This window comes from Cygnus olor, chromosome 3 (genome assembly GCF_009769625.2).
Source record: "Cygnus olor isolate bCygOlo1 chromosome 3, bCygOlo1.pri.v2, whole genome shotgun sequence".
Lineage (NCBI taxonomy): Eukaryota > Metazoa > Chordata > Aves > Anseriformes > Anatidae > Cygnus > Cygnus olor.
In genome coordinates, this window is record NC_049171.1 from 26,793,697 (window position 1) to 26,814,463 (window position 20,767).

General features: G+C 41.1%; 1 protein-coding gene across 5 annotated transcripts in view; it reads left to right on the top strand.

Annotated features, from left to right (window-relative positions):
* The first annotated feature begins 2,152 nt into the window (after nucleotides 1-2,152).
* ZNF451 (zinc finger protein 451) overlaps nucleotides 2,153-20,767 on the top strand; it is a 40,221-nt gene continuing 21,606 nt past the window's right edge. The window contains exons 1-8 of one of the 5 annotated variants that reach the window (XM_040554246.1): nucleotides 2,153-2,500; nucleotides 3,310-3,393; nucleotides 9,014-9,097; nucleotides 9,979-10,104; nucleotides 14,645-14,756; nucleotides 15,504-15,654; nucleotides 17,826-17,952; nucleotides 19,334-19,487. In XM_040554246.1, the coding sequence (XP_040410180.1) occupies nucleotides 2,387-2,500; nucleotides 3,310-3,393; nucleotides 9,014-9,097; nucleotides 9,979-10,104; nucleotides 14,645-14,756; nucleotides 15,504-15,654; nucleotides 17,826-17,952; nucleotides 19,334-19,487 (952 nt within the window). In that variant the 5' untranslated portion in view covers nucleotides 2,153-2,386. Of the gene's footprint in view, nucleotides 2,501-2,776; nucleotides 3,067-3,181; nucleotides 3,201-3,309; nucleotides 3,394-9,013; nucleotides 9,098-9,978; nucleotides 10,105-14,644; nucleotides 14,757-15,503; nucleotides 15,655-17,825; nucleotides 17,953-19,333; nucleotides 19,488-20,767 lie in introns of those variants that run through there. The other 4 variants (XM_040554249.1, XM_040554245.1, XM_040554248.1 and 1 more) reach the window with 4 other exon arrangements.

Here is a 20,767-nt window from a genome sequence, read left to right on the forward strand (position 1 = left end):
TACAGAAGTAAGAGAATGGGAGAGAGAGCAGAACGGTCTAATGCATCTCCCAAATTTTGCAGTAAAATCAAAATTGGTGATGTGTCACAGTGTAAAATTTTTCTGATATGTGTGATAGAGGATGCATCTGCATCAGAGAAGGCTGACAGCTAGTGCAGAAAAGCGTAATAGCAATGTAACTGCACAGCGTATAGAGACTACGGGAGATTCAGTACTGAAAACAAAGCAATACTAAAGCCAATCATTTGAACAATTTGCTTTTATTGCTGCATTTTAGATTGAATTTGAAGATTACAACAGCAAAGAATTTGGATATTGTTATGAACTGCTCATTAAAAACACCTGCTGTCTAAGGAGGGAAGATATTAAGATATATGAAGAATGAGATAAACTTTGTGAAAAAATACACTATTGAATAAGTAGTGTTTTCAGTGTATTTTTCATGCATGTCAAGTTCACTTATAGTATGTAGATGAGAGTCAAAAAAAAGACATCCACATTTTCTAGGTCAAGAGTAGGTGGTAGCATGCAATGGTAATACAAGAAGGAAATCAATGGTTAAAAAAGGCAATGTTTCACTTTAAGAAGCAAGGATCTTTTTAAATTCTATAAAAGAAAATAATTGTTTTAAAGGCATATAATGAGTATGCGGAGTTGGATGACAGTGTTACTGAGTCTATGTGAGAAGATCTTCTCAGAAACAGCTTCCAAATCCTATGTAGTCCCCAGACATGGCTTGGAGGTTTGGACTTGGAGACTTTTAACTCATCAGCAGACCGTGATTACCCCCTGCTCTCCTAGGTTTGTCTGCTGCTACCTTTGGCAAAAAAAAAAAAAAAAAAAATCACAAAACGAGACAGTGAATCTACATTGCAGTTGGTCCACCAGCCAAGTCCAGCGGGCTGCATTTTTTCTCTTCTGCATGAAAAAAAAATCTGTATAAGAGCTGTCCAAAACTTGCCCAACAACCTAAGAAGCCTGTGCTTTCCCAGACATTACCTAAAATACTGTTATTTTGGAATTCAGAGTTTCATTAGCATACTGTCAATGCTGACATGATTACATGTATCAATTCTCTTGCTATTTTTTTTTTTTTTCCTTAATTGTTTGCATAGCTGGAGGATGTTTGGAGGGGTCACTGCAATAGCAAACACGCTTCGTTTACTTGAGTTACTGCTGAAAATTTCATATTCAAATTAATGTCATTTTCATAGAGGAGCAGTTTCAAAAAGTAGTGCCACCTTGTTCTATTAACCCATTACTATTGCACACCAGATTGTTTATCCTCAAGAATAAAAAGTAATTAAGTGCAAATACAAGCTACAAACAGAATGGCTGCTATCAACGTTCTATCAGCACTTATAAGTTACAAATGCAAAATACGAAATTTTAGGCATCGACAAGGACTTGAATTTTCTAAGCAGTAGTAGTTTAGTTTTGTTTATACACCTCAATAGTGATTAAGTTGTACAAATTTGTTACCTAGTATATTTTAATTAGTAGTCAAACGATAAAAAAGAAACAAGGATTGCATCTCAGAGAAGGGGCTAATTCTGAGTTCACACAACATCAAACCCAGAAAATCTGTACAAAAATATTTCAGCCGTTTTTTTGTTTTTTTTTTGCCATTCAGCATCTCAGTATGTCTACCACACAGTTGTGTTTTCATTCACACATGAAATGAGGCTTAAAACTAACAGTATAGTAACTTGTGTACAAGAAAAGTAAGTGCACTAAATTAATGCTGACATTAAGTACCCTGTGATGTGTTATTTCTTTCACAAAGCTTCCAGATCATCAGAACTTAACGTACTATCCTCAAAACTTTACATGCTATCCTCAGTTCTTTCTTGGGTATACAGAATTTAGTAAGAAGGAATAGTGACGTGCTTTGTGTGCATTTAGGTCTTTCATGTAGACACACAACTCAGATGTGTCATTACACGTTCCTATTTACCCCATATTAATGCATTGAGCAAAGGCAATTCATACGTACTTGGGGTGGCTCAAAGTAACTGTGGGATGAAGGGAGGAGAGAAGTAGCATATAAACAGCAAGAAAACAGGTTGAAAAAAAGAAAAACACAACAAGGATTTACCTTAGCTGTGTCATTTTATTTCAGGATCTCATCATTTAAAGTTACAGGTGTCCAACACGTTAACATTTCATTCATTAACGTTCACGAGACCATTTATTTTCCCTCTGAGCATTTTTTAGCAGCAGAGCCCACCACAGATGATCTCCGCCCACCCTGCCCCACCACAGAGCCTGGTTGCTGCAGTGCATTCCCCAGCCAGGAAACTCAAATTTTAATGGAAAGGTGGTCGCAGATCCCCAGATTAATGCTCCTTTTAAGTCTTCCCACATGCTCTAAATAGCCTGGTGCATGAGCTTTCACCACAGATGCTCTTTGGACAAGCAGCACCAGGAGAGCAGAGAGCAAGGGCCGTGCCCCAAGCATGCCAGCCCTACAAGAAGCCACCAGAGACGAGGCCTGCAGGTTACCGCACACAGCTCCAACCCCCTGCCACCACCTGACTGAGGCATGGAGCAAGCGGGGCAGGGAAGGAAGGGGGCTTGAGGAGGGAGCCCCCGGGAGGGGTCACACGTTTTGCCCCCCACCCCTCCCTCAGAACCGAAGCCTCTTTCAAGCAGGGCGGTAACAACGTTCCCCGCCCGGCTACCAGTGCCGGGCCAACGGCGCCCCCGGGGGCGAGCAGGGCACGGGAGGCAGCGCGGAGCCCAGCCCAGCCCCACCGCCTGAGCGCGGCGCCACCGCCCGGCCCCGCGGCCTCCTGCTGCTGCTGCTGCTCCCGCCTCCGCGCCCTGGCCGCCGCCCGCCGCCATGGCCGGCCCCGGCCCTGGTCCCGGCCCCGGCTCCGGCACCACCGCGTGGGTCCCCCGGCTTCGTGCACGGCCAGCAGGGAGGGGATGGAGAAGGGGAGCGGGGCGAAGGCGGGCGGCGACTACAAGTCCCGGCAAGCCGCGCTGCCGCTCCGCCTCTCCCCCTTCCCCGCCGCCCCCGGGGGAAGAGGAAGCGGCGCTGCGGCGGGCAGCGGCCTGAGGGTGGGTGTGGGGGGCAGCGGGGCCGGGCGGCCCCTCGGGGCGGCCCCCGGGGCCATGCCGAGCCCCTCGGGGTGATGCCGAGCCCGCAGGGGTGCTGTGCCCCCGGGGGAGGCTGACACTGGGGCGCTGCCTGGGTTAGGCCGCGGTTTGGGAATGGGGGGGCTGGAAAGGTGAATTCCCGATAAAACTGAAAGCGCCGCAAGCGTGGATGATGAAGCGTGTTTTGGGTTTGTTTCTCCCTAGGTAATGGAGTCTTACGACTCTGCCACCGTTTCCGAGAGTAAGTCGTCGGTTTCCGAAAGCGAGGATGAGATTGAGTTTGTTGGAGTAAGTAGATCCCGAGCCTGGAAACGGGTTCTCAGCGTGCTCGCAGTGAAACAGGGGGGTTTGGGTTCTGTGTTGGGTCAGAAAACTAACGTGTGCCTTTCAAACGTAACCACGATCATCAAAAATTGCTTCATCTGGAAGCTGTTAGCTTTAAGATAACAAGTTTGTCTTAAACAGATAACAAGCTTATCTTAAAGGGACGTTCATTGGGAGGGCGGTAGGTGATGCCAGTTGGTCCTACAGAGAGAACCTAGAGCCGAGCATCCCAGCAGGTGAGTGGGGGATGCGAAGTGGTCGGGGAGGTACACGACAAGGTCATTCGTTGTCAGTTGCATGGCATTTTGCTTAATGAGTAGCCTCATTGAAGGTAATGAAGTAAAGCACTGCTCGCTCTGCAGAACATCGTCAAAACCATTATACGCTGTCTAAAACTGGAAGGCCTTAGGCAGCCTTCTCAAATTGTGAAGCAGTGTGTCATAGCTACAGTACAGCACCTGACATGTGGCTTATGTGCAAGTAACTTTAAGATACTTATATCTGTTAAATACCCAAGAAAAACAGGATGTTTTTCATGCTGCCAGTGCTCTAGCCTCAATCCATCATCAGTCAAATGGCGCTGGATGGCAGGCGCATGTGCAAGAACAGAAAGATGATTTCTCCTAAAGCAGAAGTCACACAAATAAGAAAGAAGCTGTTAATTGATGCTAGGACTGAAAATGGGTGGCTTCCTATGGATTTGTCTTATTTTTAATGCTAAAAAGTAACTGGCAGTAGATTTCTTCCTGTTTTTCATGATGTTTGATGAGTCTAAATTCAGTGTACACCTTTCTGCACAGGTATTTAGGTGCTGAGGTATAAGGGGCATATACATATTTTTGCTAAACCTGTAAGTACTTGATCATCTCTGAGACTTCTTGATCTTTTAGTTGAATTTTACCAGAATTGACTAATGAGTTCGTAGTTCTTTAAATAAACAGGCAAGCGTTCATGTGTAGCATGGTTGTATAAGCTTCACTTTCTTAAAATGCTGGGCAAAGAATGAGGAAGTTAATATAGCTTTTGGCGTGTAATGATTGAAGGGCTGGTGTAGAACCGAGAACACCAACTGAAAGAAAAGAAACCTATAAAAACAGTGGTTCTGCTACCTTTTTTTTCTTGTTTTTGCACGTGCAAAGCACAGACGCTTTGTGGTCCAGTGATGACTGATTTGAGACAGTCTGGCCTGTATGGGAGGAGGACTGCTTAGGCTTGTTTGTGCAGGGTTGGTGTCCTGGGGTGAGGAGGTTGCTGTGGTCAGTGATGAATACAAGGGGAAGGGTGTCTGACACTGGCTGCATCCTCACGTCAGCTGTGCTCCCTCTTCTCAGGTCACTACCACACGTCCCTGTAGTAAACGTGCACCTTTCAGAAGGATTTCTAATTTATTTGCCTAGCTTTTAGATCAGTGTTTCCATATAATAATGTGTATGGTTAGATGTGTAGGGGCTTCGTAAACATTGTGTATGAATGCTACCTGATCTTTTAAGTACTGCATGTCTCAAGGAGACAGTGCACCAAGTGGTACTGCATAAATTGGGTTGGAGAAGCCCACTGAATATCTCAGCATGTTCATATTCCAGTTGAAAACAAGTAGTTGTAGGTCACCTGGTCTCTCTTTTTCTTCCTTTTTCTTGAAAGTTGTGTTTTTGTGTACGTGTGGTATATTTCATTTATTTATTTTCATTCCATAAACCTATAGGAAGCTGCCTGGACATGGTCCTGGGCAGCCTGCTCTGGGTGGCCCTGCTTGAGCAGGGGGTTGGACCAGATGACCTCCACAGGTCCCTGCCAACCTCAACCTGTCTGATTCTGTGATTTAGGAAAACTAATACAATGTTTTTTTTTTGTGGAGATCTAGAGAAGGGGTGTGGTATAACTGCATAAAACTATCTTGTCTAAAACACTTGGGGGCGACCTACATATTTCCAGTTACTGTTTGAACTTAATTCAAAGTCATTATTAGTCATAATTCAAGTGGTACAGATGCAGAAGAGTGTCCTATGGAGCGAAAGGGTTGGGAATGCATGACATGAAACATACCGAGGGAAGTGAGCAGGAACTGCGAGGAACCAGCAATACTAGAAAAACTGATACATCAAAAACAATTGGAATTCTTTGAATCCCTACAGAGGTTTTAAGGAGCCCATAAATCTCTTGCAGTGATGGAGTCCTCAGGGTTGGTGCTGTCTTTGCACTGTGCTACTATTTAGGTTAACGAGTTGGGGAAAAAAAAGGAAGTAATTTTCATAATGATAATGTTAAATATGGGACTAGATAGCTGCTGAGGTGAGCCAACAGAGCAAAAGCTAAATTCCTGCTGTTCAGACCTCTCCCTCCATAATTAATACTCCTGGAGTATTAATTGGGCATGTTTACTGGTGGTGCCTGCTCTGTCCCTGTAAATAGGCCATGTTGCACCTGGCACCGCCTCTCCAAGCAGGATAATAAAAGGAAAAAGTCCATGTGAAGCTATTGCGTGCATGAAATTCTCAGAAGGCCTCTGTGAACATTTAAGGAAGGAGTCGTCCTAGAGTCAATCTCCCTCCACGAGTACGATTTCAGTCCAGGGCCACTGAATTAAGAGGCTTTGACCTTCACTTTCCGTTGTGGTGTCAGCATCCTCTTGGTGGAGAGGAGCAAGGCTGTAGGGATGAACCTGGGCTGCAGCCACTGGCGCTCTCGGAGAAGTGTTGGAGTCACTTCTGTGAGAGAGGATGGATCTAACCCAGGCTCTGACGTTTGATGACAGCTTTCAGTCAAGGGTTCTCATATGTCAACCTCAGCAGCAGCCAGGTAGATGTGCTCAGGACAGAATTTCCCCGATTTCCCTGATTTTCACACTTTCTCAAGGTATCTGTTTTAGTCCAGTTGAGTTGTTGATCTGACCCAGGACGGTAGTTCTTTTCGGTATTTGTTTTTTATCCTAGTTGGTGGCTTAACCTTTAGGTGAATGCAACACAAACTAGCCTAAGTGCTACATTTGAGATTTGCATTATTATTCAAGAGTGTATACAGGCAGATAGATTTTTTTTTTCCTTTTTTTTTCTTATTTTTCCCTTTTCCACAAAAAAAGTGGAGGGGGAGGAAATAAGGATGTGTATCTTTGAGAAGTATTTAAAAAAAAAAGTCGTATCACATTTGTATTCAAGTTGGAATGCAAACTAACAAATACATAAAAATTGTTTAGTAAAAGGTACAAAATGCAGAAGGAAAAATAATGTTTTGTTCATGCAAACAACACTAAAAAAGTGAAATACTACTGGTAATTAATTGAATTTACTATTCTGATTGTTAGGCTTGAAAGCAGGTTGTTATTCTGCCTTTCAGTTGACAGTTTCCTAACTTTTGAGTAGTTGGTTGCTGAGCTGAACCAAGGGAATCAAATAAAGAGAAATAAGGAAAATCTTTGCATTTGAGGAAGCCACAGCTGTCAGAATCAGACTTGAACATTTCAAAACACCCTGCTGAACTGATGAGACGGTCAGATGGTCTGATTGCATCTTTGAACTGTAACATGCTAGCACCTGTTATTTCTTCTGAGGATTTAATTTCTTACAGATTTATAGAGGCTGTCATTTTTTACAAAAAATAATCCATTGTGGATTTTTCAGATTTAGTTTAGAAAATCATATTCTCCTTATTTAATTGTTAGAATTTAAGCACTCTTTAGGGGTAATGTGAGTCCTGCAGCTGAATTCATATAAATTTTGTCCTTTGTCCAAGGTCTCATCCCTGTTCCTTCCCAGTGAGAGACAGTGAGGGCTGTTTGTGCCTGCCCAGCTCAGCAGCTTTACGGCCTTGAAAGGTGGAAGAATGGAAAGAATGAGATGCAGTAAACACAGTGGAGGGAACTGCATGCTTCTGCAGTTTTCTCTGCTACTTCTCATGAGGCAGTAAATCTGCGTAGCCTGCCCTACTTGGTTGATTTTTAAGACGTTCAGGACACTGCCAAATATCTGACAGAGGTAGTGGGTATGGTACTGCGTCTCTTCAAGAAATCGCTAAATTGTTGACTGTCTTGAATTCCTTCTTCTGCCTGGAAAGTTTAGCTTTTAACAATAAGGAATATCTCTGGAGTTATTAACAGTTGTGTGGCATCTGCAGCAGCATTGACAGACAAATAGGTAATACTACAGCTTAGTCAAAACCTCTGTCACATGGCATAGATGGAATTGCATGTACAGATTTAAAAGAAAAAAAACAAAAGCTTAAACTATCTTTAATTTTGTTTATTGTCTTTGAGGTTAGATAATAGCTTTCAGAATCTAGCAGGATTGGGATTAGGGTGTAATAAATTTGGATGGGAAGCTTTTTACAGCGTGTGGAGATTTTTAGTTAACTTTGCCTCTCTTCTGTGCATAATTGTCATAAAAATGAGGCCAATGTAAATACCAGGGAAGATGTGTATGTACCTAGGCAGTGACTAGGGTGTGAGTTAGAGTAGCTAGGCATATTTCTGTTTGGTGTATGTAGGCTTACTTTTCCTATTGCAGATCCATTGTACTGATTAGCTAGTTGAGATGTGATGATGTTGTAGCATGATACCTTGTTTGTTGCTGTTGGTTTGTTTGGTTTTGTGTGTGTGACATCAGACTGTGGACGTAGTGCTTCTTTTTGCCTTTATAATTGAAAGACTCATCACAGTGGATGTGCAGGGAGCTCGAGACGTTGTATTGTGTGTCTTCTCCAAAAATACAGGACCTGATTGCTTATTAGAATCTCATTAGTTAAAGCATAAAAGTATGATTTCTTTTTTGTTTGCTTTTTCATGTTTGTGACGATGTTCTGTTATCTACCCAGTAGCACCAGACAGAATGTAAACATGGAGGGATTTGAGGGCCTGTAAATCATCAGGTATTGATAATATCTAGACCAGCAGGTCATTGAGGTCACAGACAATCAGTGTGAAGTTTCTCAAGATGCTTATATCAGGAAACATTCAAGGACAACATCCTTAGAAAGTAGTAGACTTCAGGATATAAATGTGTATGAAACTATTTCTCACTTTCATAATATCTGAAGTTCCTTAGGAGTTTAATTTCCTTTGGAGTCAGAATTTAATTTAATTTGTGTCTTCTTATAAACAAACCAAAAAAAAAAAAAAAAAAAAAAACAAAAGTGATTCTGTGAAAAAACTACCACCATTTAGTTGTGTTTAGTAAAATCTAAAACTATTCCTTTCTTGGTGATAGACTGATACCCTAGTACCATTGAAGTAACAGCACAAGTTGAGCATTTCCAACCAGAAATGTAGATTTTAAGTTGATTGAGGAGGTGAAGAGTATAAGGCTATTAAGCAGGCCAAGATTGTTCATTTTATTTTTGGTAGTTGATGTTTATATGTTAAGTTGATACTTGAAGTATTTGTGAATATTGCATATATGTGCGTGTTTTACCAATTTTGTGCACAAGTCTGTTAAGTTGTCCTTCAGGAATTTTGTTAATATACTCTCTTGGAACCTTGGTGAAATTCCCCTTAAAATATTCTTGGTGCTACCAATGTTCTGTAATGCGAGCAATATTTTACCTTCAAGGAAAACAATTTAATGCTTTTGTGTGTGTGTTTTTAACACTTTTTCAGGAAGGACCCTTAAGACCTGTACTTGAATGCATTGATCTGGTCAGTAGTGAAGATGAAGAACCTAACAGCAGTTCTTACGATCATGTGAGTATGTTGTAACATATCTTGGGACTTCTCAGTTAAAAGAAAAAATAATTTAAAAAATTAGTCTCTTGTATTTTTCCCATCATCTACTCTTCATGAAAAACTTGTTAGAGGTAATTTAACAAGTAATTAATGAATGAGCTACTATTTAAGTCTTCTGTTTTTTTTACCTAATGTTGAATAATTAGGAGAAGTATGCTAACACTTCATTTTTTCCAGAGACATTTTCTGCCTTCTTGTAATGAATTTAGAGCCTTTATTTGTCTTTCAGTGTTTTTGACAAGCATAGTGAAGAAAAGGGAAGGAAAATGTCACTTTAAAAGTGACTTCAGAAGTCAGTTTGCAGTCTGGAGCCTGCGAATGTATCTGCCTGCTCTGAGACCTTTTCCTTCTACAAAGACTTTTTAAGAGGAGTGGTTAGGCTGTAGGATCTTACTCTGTTGTCAGCCTGGTCCTAACTCATCTTCATTCTTTGTAAAGAATGTTTGGATTTGAGTCAGAAGCAAGCTGGTCAAGTCAATTCATGTATCCCCCAAGTTTCTTGTGTCCACTCTGTGGGACCTTCGAGAGGGACAGTGACTGAGAGCGAGCTACTGCTGTTGTTTTTGTCAGCAGTGGCCGCCTCTTGACTTCTGATAACCGGTGTTGCAGTAGAGGATGTGTGCAATAAACCTGGGTCATAAGGAAAGGCAGATCTTCTGTACGTGCACTGGCTCACTCCCTTGTGATGATTGTGGAACTTAAGATCAAACTGTCTGTACTGAATTATGTCCTGATTGCTTGGACATTGCCTTTTACTGTATTAAGATCTGTTACTAACATAATAATTACTATTATTACATAATAATTACCAAATAAAAGTTTTAACTTTTTAATTGTAGAGAAATGCTAGGCGTAAAGATCACATTGACTATCAGAAAGAAAGAGTTGCATCAACACTGGATCGTCTGGCACGCCACGTTGAAGTAGAGAAACAGCAAAAGGAAGAGAAAAACAAAGCCTTTAAGGTATTGGATGTGTTGTTGTTTCAGTAGAAGTGCATAGTACAGTAGTCACAACTGTGTTTTCATTACTAAGTAAATTGCTTTTTATTAGTCATGAAATATACTACAAAATGGGAAACGCTGTTGCAGTCCCAGCCTGGCATTCATTTAATGCTGTGTCAGGCTGCACTGTAATGGGAATTACCTCTTTGCGAGCTTGTGAGCCAGGTTTAACTGTGGAGCTAAAGTTATCTAGCTTTAGGAGATGAGGGGGATTGTGTGTATAACCACGTATCTGTCTTCTTCAAAGAGCGAACTGTATGGCCCTCACAGATACACGAGTGTGTGGTTTGTGGGAGATAAGGCGTCCTTTTCATGCTCACAGCTGATATGGTATTTGATCACTGATCAAATGACTAAATTTGATCATTTGATTTGATCACTGTGCAAATACCTGCATGCTGCAGGGGAAAGAAGGGAGTCCATTTGGGTTCCTGGAGCCATGGAGTAGGTTCTTCCCTACATATACTAGAACATTTTCTGTGAAAAGGTTTCCATCCCAGTCTTGGTAACTTTGATTCTGTCTGTAAGAGAGGTATTCTGTGCTTACCACAGAAAAACCACAGTCCAAACCAGAAATAACAAAAGCTATCTCTTGAGGTAGGTTGCCTTTAGCCACCTTGCACATACATTTTTTTTGGTTCTTGTTTGCTTTGGGTTTTGTTTGCTCTAGAACTCTTCCTAAGAACCTCAAAGCAAGCTAGCAGTTTTTCTAAAGATGAAGAATAATTTTGCTTTGAGAGGAACACGTGCATTAGGTGCTAATGGTATGTTGTAAAGCAATGTAGTTTGTTCAAGCTATTAATGTAATATCTGTAATGGCTTTTTAAATTGACTAACAGAGATTTATATATTTGTTTTTGTGAAAGTGAATTTGACTGGAGTTAGTAGTAAGAGAAGTTGACCTTAACACTGATAATCAATTGCTAGAGGGGTGTAGTTGCTGAAGAGATTGAAAAACCATTTTTGAGGGATGTGCTGGGTGTGCAAAATTTATTCTTGGTCTGACCAGGAACATAGCTGAACTCACCTTGCACACCGTGGTCATTGAATAGGGAGAGATGCTGATTGTGTTGAACAAGAATTTTAATCATTAGGGTAGATTTTCCAGTGTAAGATAAATTATTCCAAACTGTTATTTTAAAACGTTCTGTCTGGTCTAGGAGAGGTTTGCGATGGGTCCTGGCTTTACTAAGTAACTTGAGAAAATGTACTGCTAGAGTGAGTATATACTGACAGAATTAAGCTGACACTACTTCGAAGCATTCTTTCTGCGTAGGAGATACCTAAACAGTAAATATTTGAAGGTGCTGCAGAGCATTGGATATTTTCAGAGTTTCTTATGATATGCTTGGGGGATCTTTACTGTCATTTCGAAGAATTCTTGCGATCTGGGATTGGAAGTGATGATAGAAAAATCTTACGTGATCTGCAAATCCTTGTCTTTGTGCCATGCCGTGCCTTTTTGAAAGAGCTGAAGGGTAGCAGAACTTGGGGAGTTGTGAGCAGCCAACTTGTGCAAATGAACAAGACGAAAAGGCAGCACGCTGTTAAGTGGAGAAACGTAGTCATTGCCTTGAGATGCTTTTGTATGAGACTGCTCAGGCTGCATCCCTCTAATTTTTTCAAATATAAGATGGCTCTTTGTAAAGAAACTGTCATGTCTTGTAATATTTGGCACAAACATTGTTTCTTCTTGAAAAAAGAATCAAAACTGGTGTCACATCAGAGGAGGCCTGCTCTTAAAATATATGTGAGGAAACAGGACTGTCTACTCTGTCATGTGGCTGTTGCCTAAAATCGGTGAGGAGAAAAGGAAGTTGTGCTCTTGCTTGCTAAAAGGTAGTAGGGTTTATCTCTTGTTTTTCAGAGTGAAAGATTGCACGTAACACCCTCTTCATTACCTGTGGCATTTAATTCTTGTCTTTAAAAATCTATACTTTTTGTGATTTATTGGGAAAGTGGTCCTTCACAATAACATCTGTTGAGGAGTACTGGGTGGACTACTCCTCATCCTCGTGCCCTCCAAACAACATTTTCATCCATCTCTCCTTTCCTGAATGACCACATTCTCTCCAAGAATTTCCCCCGATCTCCTTTAACTTCCAGAGCAGCCAGGTGTTCAGCGCCTTACCTGGAGCCAGCAAGTAAAGCCCTTAGAATACAAAAGTTGATGTGTTCGTGTTGTGGGCGTATGGCAGAGGCAACTTATTTTTTTTCAGCACGTAAAGCCCTCTTTTCCTACATTTTGAAATGTGTCTCTTAGTCTCTGTGTAACATAAGAAGTAGATTTTTCAGTCAATTGCTGTACCATGAGGTAACATTGTCTTCATTTATACTGATGTTGAAGAAGGTGTGAAGGTTAGAATTTGAGATATAAACACCATCTTTGCAAAGGAAAAAGTGATCACTATTTGGTTACCATTACTAGTAATCAAATTCTGGAAGATGATGTACTGATACAAATTGCCCAAAAAGCAGAAAGTGCTCTCCTCAGTCCGATGATTTGCTGTTAATCCGGTATGGTACCAGCCAGGAGATAACTAGAGCAGAGGATGAATAATGTGATGTGCACATAGCTATGGGAAAGGACTTAATATGCTGCAGCCTGCAAGCCAGGCTGAACACTGGAAGTATTAGCTGTCATTTGCAAATGCACCGTAAGTTTTCACCTCAGATACAGGAGGCTGCTGGCAGTACAAGCCTGTGCAACACCCAAATATTTGTAAGTGCAGTGCTTGAAATTTGAGATGTTTACAAATGTTGCTGTTGTGTACTTTCAGGTGTTCTTTCTGATGTCTTCTCAGGAACAGCAGTGTAATAAGCCCTATAATTCTGTGATTGTTAAGGCAGTGGTTGGACTGTAGCTTAACAGCCCTGGCCACTAACAGATAGCATACTGTGTTTTTGCTATAGCAGTAAGTATTTTTTCAAGTGGGACACATTTTTTCCTGCCATTTCCTGCCAACCTCACGCTGTAGCGAGGTAGGGGTTGGTCTGTTCTGCCACGTGCCTGGTGACAGGACGAGGGGGAATGGGCTAAAGTTGCGCCAGGGGAGGTTTAGGTTGGATATTAGGAAGAACTTCTTTACTGAAAGGGTTGTTAGGCATTGGAACGGGCTGCCCAGGGAAGTGGTTGAGTCGCCATCCCTGGAGGTCTTTAAGAGACGTTTAGATGTAGTCCTTAGTGATACGGTTTAGTGGAGGTCTTGTTAGCGTTAGGTCAGAGGTTGGACTGGGTGATCTTGGAGGTCTCTTCCAACCTAGACGATTCTGTGATTCTGTGATTTTCCACTCTTTTTGACTCTTTGACATGTGATATTTGACAGAGAGAATAAGAAGCATAAGGAGTGCAGAGTCAAGACATTACAGAATCTCAGTGTGTGTATATGTGTAGCATGAGTGACAGGGAGCAAGGAAAACACTGGCTGGGCTAAACTGTGTTGGTGCTGCACATGGATCATGGCTCTGTACCGTACCATAGCCTGATGGTCCTATAATGGTATGCCATCAGATAACTGGTATCTGGAAAACACACACATGCCTCTGTAGAAACAAGACCAGTGGGTAAAATGGGATGTAGCTGAGTCAGGCTGGCATATTTTGTTCGGTATCTGGAATTACCTTAGGATAATAAGCTGTCATAGTTAGCTTTAACCCATCTAAGAAACTAAAGAAGTTTTAGTAACTCATAGAACTTGAGAAACCTTTCTGTTTGTGGTTTTCAGCGCAGTTTCCTTTTTTCAAGCAAATACATAAAGTCTTATGTCATCAAGGGTGCTAGGAAAAGCTTTTTCTTATTTATTTTTCATTCTATTATTTGTTTGTACAATATTCTTGGTTATGGATATACTTCACAAACTTAAGTAAGTGTGGGAGAAGTAAGTTAATTGACTTTTTTCTCCTACAAAGGAATTATATTTTGTGAATAGTTGCTAAATAAAAGCAACTATTAGTTGATTTTTCTTAGGTAGAATGTGGTATTCCTGTGGGCCATATGAAAACATGAGCTGCTCTTGTTATTATTCTTGAATTTATGTGAAAAGAAAACTATTTCTTTAAATTCCAATTTGGCCAGTCTGGTCAAGTTTTATTAGCTGTATTTCTTGGAAGATACTCAGTACAGGAATACGTTTTAATTGATTGTGATATTAGTGGAGATTTTCTTTTCTGTATTGTCAGAATTAATACTGATAATGAACAGGGAAAAGATCAATATTTAAACTTTTTCACTTAGTTATTTTCAGCAAGCATATTGCAAGAGCTGTAGCCTTTATTTGGGGCACAAAAATTAACACTCTTCTTGTGTTATTTTATTGCTGTTATATTCCACCTTTGTGTTATATAGAAATCAGTCAAATCATTCTAAGTTTTTTCTTTATTTTTTTTTTTTGAAATGTAGAGAGCCACATGTAAGTTTTTAAAGTCTAACTTGATATACATATATATATTTTAATTCAAAATTAAATATTTACTACCTTGCCTTACATATTTTCACCTTCAGGAGAAAGTTGATTCCCAGTATGCTCACGGGTTGCAGGAACTAGAATTTATTCGGGAACACAGTGACACAGAAGCCGCAAGACTATGCGTGGACCAGTGGTTAAAAATGCCAGGTAAGAATAGGAATCATGGGACTTCAAATACTTGATAAGGTACCAAAGATTAATAGTGAATACATAATAGGAGTAATCAGCATTTATTCGGGTACCTTGAAACTAGGTTTTGGTGATACGTTTTCTAAGTCACTGCTTATTCACTTAGTAGTGATTATTTCTAAGTGCTGCATTGCAGAATAGAAATCTGATAATTGCATTAAGCAATACTGACAGTGAGCTTGCAGGCACCTCTTACGCATAACCAGATCTTAGAATCTGAACTTCGTAATAGTTTCCACAAAAACTATTCTTCTAATGTTTTATTGCTTAGAAAAATAAATATAAGTATAAAAGCCATTAAGGCAGCGCTAACAACTTTTACCACGAAGTTGTTGGAAGGAAAACATTTATTGAACGGTTGCTCAGGAAAGTATGCCTACATAAGTAAGTATAACTTCAGTTTAAAATTTTTTTTTAGATTTCAATTTTAAAATATTTCCTGCAAGACCTGGAGGAAGTATGTCGAAGTGTTAGAGAAGTAATCTAACAGGGGATTGAAGAGACAGATTTTTCAACTGAAACGGGAGACTTTTTGTAGTAGGATTGCTAGCATGCTTCAAGAATTGATGTAACCTGATTTCTAAATGCTTTAGGTTTTGTGGTTTTGGTTATGTTGTTTTTGTGTTTTTTTGTGTTCCTTTTCTTTTTTTAAAAAAAAGCCTCTATAGTTGAGATTGTGGTTAAGTGTTTTGTTTTCTAACACAGGTCTCAAACCAGGCACCGTTAACAGTGGAAGAAAGGGTGCTTATCAGAGAGGAGGTCAGACACAAGTCAACAGCAGTCCCATTTCTTGTCCTGTGATGCATTGCAACAGAAATTTTGATAATGGGCATCTTCTCCTAGGTCATCTGAAAAGGTAAGGGCATAATGCAAGAAGTAGTGGTGAAACTATGTTCAAACTTATGACATATACATCAAATCTACTTTAAACTGCCTATAGTGACAAAAACTCATTTGGAGGGTAGGTTAATGTGTTGTAGATTTTATACAGATGTTGTGATAAACTTCCTAGTTGGTTGTTCTTTTGTAGTTGTTTTTGTTTTGTTTTTCATTCAAAATTTATTTCTTCCGCTTGCTAAGCATTTTTAATATCTGGTTTTCTGAGAAACAACATTTCTGTGCTCTAGTTATATTACTTCTTCATCCAAACTTGAAAAAGAGCAAAAGGTTAACACGTTAAAAACATGCAAGTTAGAACTGTAGAATCATTAAGGTTGAAAAGGACCTCCAAGATCATCTGGTCCAACCATCCCCCTACCAGTATCACCCACTAAACCATGTCCCTCAGCACCACGTCCAACCTTTCCTCAAACACCCCCAGGGACGGTGACTCCACCACCTCCCTGGGCAACCTGTTCCAATGCCTGACTGCTCTTTCTGAAAAGAAATGTCTCCTCATTTCCAACCTGAACCACCAGTGGCGCAACTTGAGGCCATTCCCTCTAGTCCTGTCACCGGTTATCTGTGAGAAGAGGCCGACCCCCAGCTCCCCACACCTTCCTTTCAGGTAGTTGCAGAGAGCAATAAGGTCTCCCCTGAGCCTACTCTTCTCCAGACTAAACAACCCCAGTTCCCTCAGCTGCTCCTCATAAGACCTATGGTCCAGACCCCTTACCAGCTTTGTAGCCCTTCCCTGGACACGCTCGAGCACCTCGATGTCCTTCTTGTAGTGAGGGGCCCAAAGCTGAACACAGTACTCAAGGTGCAGCCTCACCAGAGCAGAGTACAGGGGGATGATCACCTCCCTGGTCCTGCTGGCTACACAATTTCTGATACAAGCCAGGATGCTGTTGTCCTTCTTGGCCACCTGGGCACACTGCCAGCTCATGTTCAGGCAAGCATCAATGAGCACCCCCAGATCCTTTTCCTCTGCACAGCTTTCCTGCCACTCTGCCCCAAGCCTGTAGCGCTGCATGGGGTTGGTGTGGCCGAAGTGCAGGTTGTAACAAAGTTGATGGTAGGATAAAAAAGATGCTCTTAATGAAAATAAAGATAAGCAAAGAGTAGCTATAGATGTCTGTTCGTAGCTGATTGTTGCTAGTCACCACTCGCTATATTTCTGGTCGATTCCAGCATATACTGTGTTTCAGCTAATGGTAGTGTCATGGGGAAGCTGGTAAGGGGAAAAACTAAGGGGGAGTGTTGTGGGTTAACCCCAGCAGGCAGCTAAGCACCACACAGCCACTTGCTTACCCTCCTCCCTACACTGGGAAGGGGAAGAAAATCGGAAAGGTAAAAGAGACCTCATAGATGCAGATAAAGGCAGCTTAGTAGGTAAAGAAAAAGCTGTACCCACACACAAGGCAAAACAAGGAATTCATTCACTACTTCCCATCAGCAGGCAGATGGTCAGCCTTTCCAGGAGAGCAGGGCGCCATCACACATAATGGTTACTTAGGAACACGAATACCATAACTCTGAGTTTCCCCCCGCCTTATTCCTTCTTTCCCCCAGCTGTTACTGCTGAGCATGACAGCACATGGTGTGGGACATCCCTCTGGCCAGCCTGGGCCAGCTGTCCTGGCTGTGTCCCCTCCCAGTTCCTGGTGTACCCCCAGCCTCCTCGCTGGCAGGGCAGCACCAGGAGCTGAAAAGTCCTTGGCTCTGTGTGAGCACTGCTCTGCAACAGCTAAAACATCAGTGTGTTATCACCACTGTTTTGGTCATGGGTCCAAAACACGGCACCATGCAAGTTATTGTATGGAAAATTAACTCTATCCCAGACAAAAACAATACAGGGAGGTTAAAAAAGAGTCTTTAGGAAATGTAGATTTGATTAGTTCTCTCACTCTCAAAAACAGTATAATTCCTCTACCAATAGATCATTATAACTGGTAAGCTGCAGAGAGAACTGGCTCTGCATGGGATACTTCAGCTGATACAGCTAATGACAGGTGAGGAATTTTGCAGATTAGGTTGATTTGATAGGTTGTTGTCCAGTAGCTTCAAAAGACCTAAATTTTCCTATTAAAAAAATTTTTTGCTCTTGAGAGGGGCCTAGTTTGTTAATTATTTCTTCCTCTCTAGGTTTGATCACTCTCCTTGTGACCCAACAGTCACATTGCATGGACCCCCAAATAATGCTGTTGCCTGTGTGATATGCTGCAAAAGATTTTCAACCTTACAGCAGTACACTGATCATCTGTTATCTAAGGCAAGATCATAAGGATAAGTAACTCACCTGACTGAACATAATAGAGGGTTATCAAGATACATAATTATGCATTGGTTTTTTTGTCCTTTAAACCCTCTTCCACCCCACCTCCATTGATTTAGTCTTCCAAATAGTTTTTGTTATTCTGCTGTGTTTCAAACACGTGGTGTATCCTGACAGCACTGCCATTAAATCTGACCATTACGATGTACTCTGTGGTGTACTTCCAAGAGGACTGTAGATCTGTCTTGAACCTTTTGTCCTTATTGGTGCTGTCAAAAGGTATTCCCGTTTTTGGTGTCTCCAAAACTACAAAAGGTGAAGGCACGAGGTTAGGGTGAAGTAAGGGGAGGTAGAGAGAAGCAGCAGAGAAGAGCTCAGAAATAAAGGCAACAGGAGAAAAGAAACGTGAGTGACTCAGGTGCAATGGTTTCTTCCCTGTCTTTAGTCTCTCCATTGATAAATGTGTTTACCATTACTTAGTAGTTAACTTATGGAAGAGAACAGGATAATCTAGCATTTGAGTTTTGATTCGAATATGAGCTAATAGTACTTGCTTTTTATGTTGTTGTTCCTTGTCTCCTTTCTTTTCCCTTCTTTCTTTTCTGATGTCCTCTGACTTTCCCTTCAGTTCAGTGACAGATGCTCAGCTGTTACCTTCAGGGTGCCTGGTTTTATTTAAGCAATCTGGTGTTGAATTGGATACCAGATAGCATCTTCAAAGATGCTTTAATAACAAATATGGTTATGTCCAGGAACATTAGCAGGAGTTAGAGACAAGTTTGGTGAAAGGAAGTGACTCTTGCAGCAGGTGTAAGGATAGGATTATTTTGGTGTGAAAGGAAGGGGAGATAGAAAAGTGAGTTATCACTTTCTAAACAAAGTTTTGGAAGAAAGCATAAACATGTCATGCAGATTCTTTGGGGAGACAGAAGAAAAGAGTAAGCAAAAATATCATAAGCAGAATTAAAGGACCTTTGCCCTGAAAGCAGAGATTTGAAGTTGTGTAGAAGGCAAAGAGTGTGGAAAGAGTTGATTTTAAGAGTCACAGGTTGGTCAGGAGCTTTTTTGTGAGAGCCAGATAAAGGACTTGTTAAGAATTGATGGAAGGGAGTTGCTACCAGTGGTGCAAGAAGGGAATGGAAAAGTTGCCAGTGCAGTAAGGATGAGTTTACTACAATGGCAGTTTGGCCATTCCCTTGTGTCTCACAAGCTGAGGCACATAGGCTGTACATACACGTGGCATCTGAAAACCTAAAAATAAAAATATTGCTGGGCAGAGTGGGGAGGCGGGGCAGGGGGGGAATGAGGGGACATGAGGAGAAATGGAGCTGCTTTGTTGGCTCAGTGTTTTTCCTCATCGGATGATTTTATTTTCCAGCTAAATGAAAATGATGGACATAAAAAAGATCTCCCTCCACAGCATATTCAGTGTTTTGCGTGCCCACAATGTTTCTTCCTCTTCACCAAAAGAGACGAATGCTTGCAGCATATGTCAGGAAAGAAGCACTTCCTCCAGGTTTATAAATTGCTCGGTACGTTGCTACTAAGTGTACTTTGTGTGATTTTCATTCCTTGTGATAATTTCTCCTTACAATGTGAAATGATTTAAGCTTTTTACACAGCAGAAAAATCTAAGGCTTTTAAGTTTGTTTTTAATTAATTCTTATTTTTCTTTTAAGGCGTTACATATTCTGTAAGGTGTTACAAGTTCTGTAAGAGAAGACACTTTGAAGTTTACATTATTTCTGTAGAAGTGATTCCTCAGTCCTGTCATACAAGCTTCTAATCCTCCAGTGACCCTGTATTAAATTGACACTGTCTTAAACAGGTTTACATTTAATGTATTGATAGAAACCTGGACCAAAACACATACATGTCTTTTTCAGTCCAGTCAGGCTGTGATGTTCCTGCCCCCTACTGTGCTGTCTGAAATCTGCTGGAGATTATTTTTTCTTGTCTGTGTCCTTGGCACACCCGATGAGGGAAAAAAAAAACAAACTCTGAAAGTTCCTTCTCCATATAACTGCAGATTTCATCACCTTAGCTGGAACAGTGCAGCGGGGCTGGTGCCTTGCACTGGCAGTGTTGCTACTGAAGGCTAAGCTACTGGTTATGTTGTGAGCTGGTAACATCCTGGGCCATGCTTTTTAGATTCCACAGATGTCTGAATAATCATGCTCTTGGGAACAGGGTCGGTGACCTGTGAGACGGGGTTACCAGCCATCAGATCTGTACTGACTTCTCAGCTTTGACATATGCAATAGGCATTAAAGCATTTACTCTAACATTAGGTAAGTGGCTGAGGTAGATGACACACAGATGGAGTTGACTTCTTATTCAAGAAGCTGCCCTGTTTTAGATAGTGTAGCTTTCACGGTAAGTCTACATGGTCAAAATGACCAATACAATTTCTCATCCTTGTAAACATATCTACCCTTTGTGGCCTCCCCCAGTGTGGCTGCAGGATTTACACAGTAAAGAGAGGCTTTGAAGGAATCTTCCTGCAGGCTGCATCGGTTCTTCCATCTGCATGGAAGTGTCTGTCAGCTGCACTCTTCGGAGTTCTCTTGCATTTTGTAAATCTAACGTACTTGTATTCTCAAATAAGTTATTAATCATGAACGTGCTGACTTGTGTTGAAAACCATGTTGTAGGTTTAAAATAAAATTTATTGGTAACCTGTTGCTTTGGAAAGATTAATAGCACAGAATAGAGAGATGGATAGCACTTAGCTCAGAACAAAAATGCTCCTTTTTTTTTCCTTTGCATTGGTAGGTCTTTGATTATTATTGTCAACATGGTCTGTGAGATC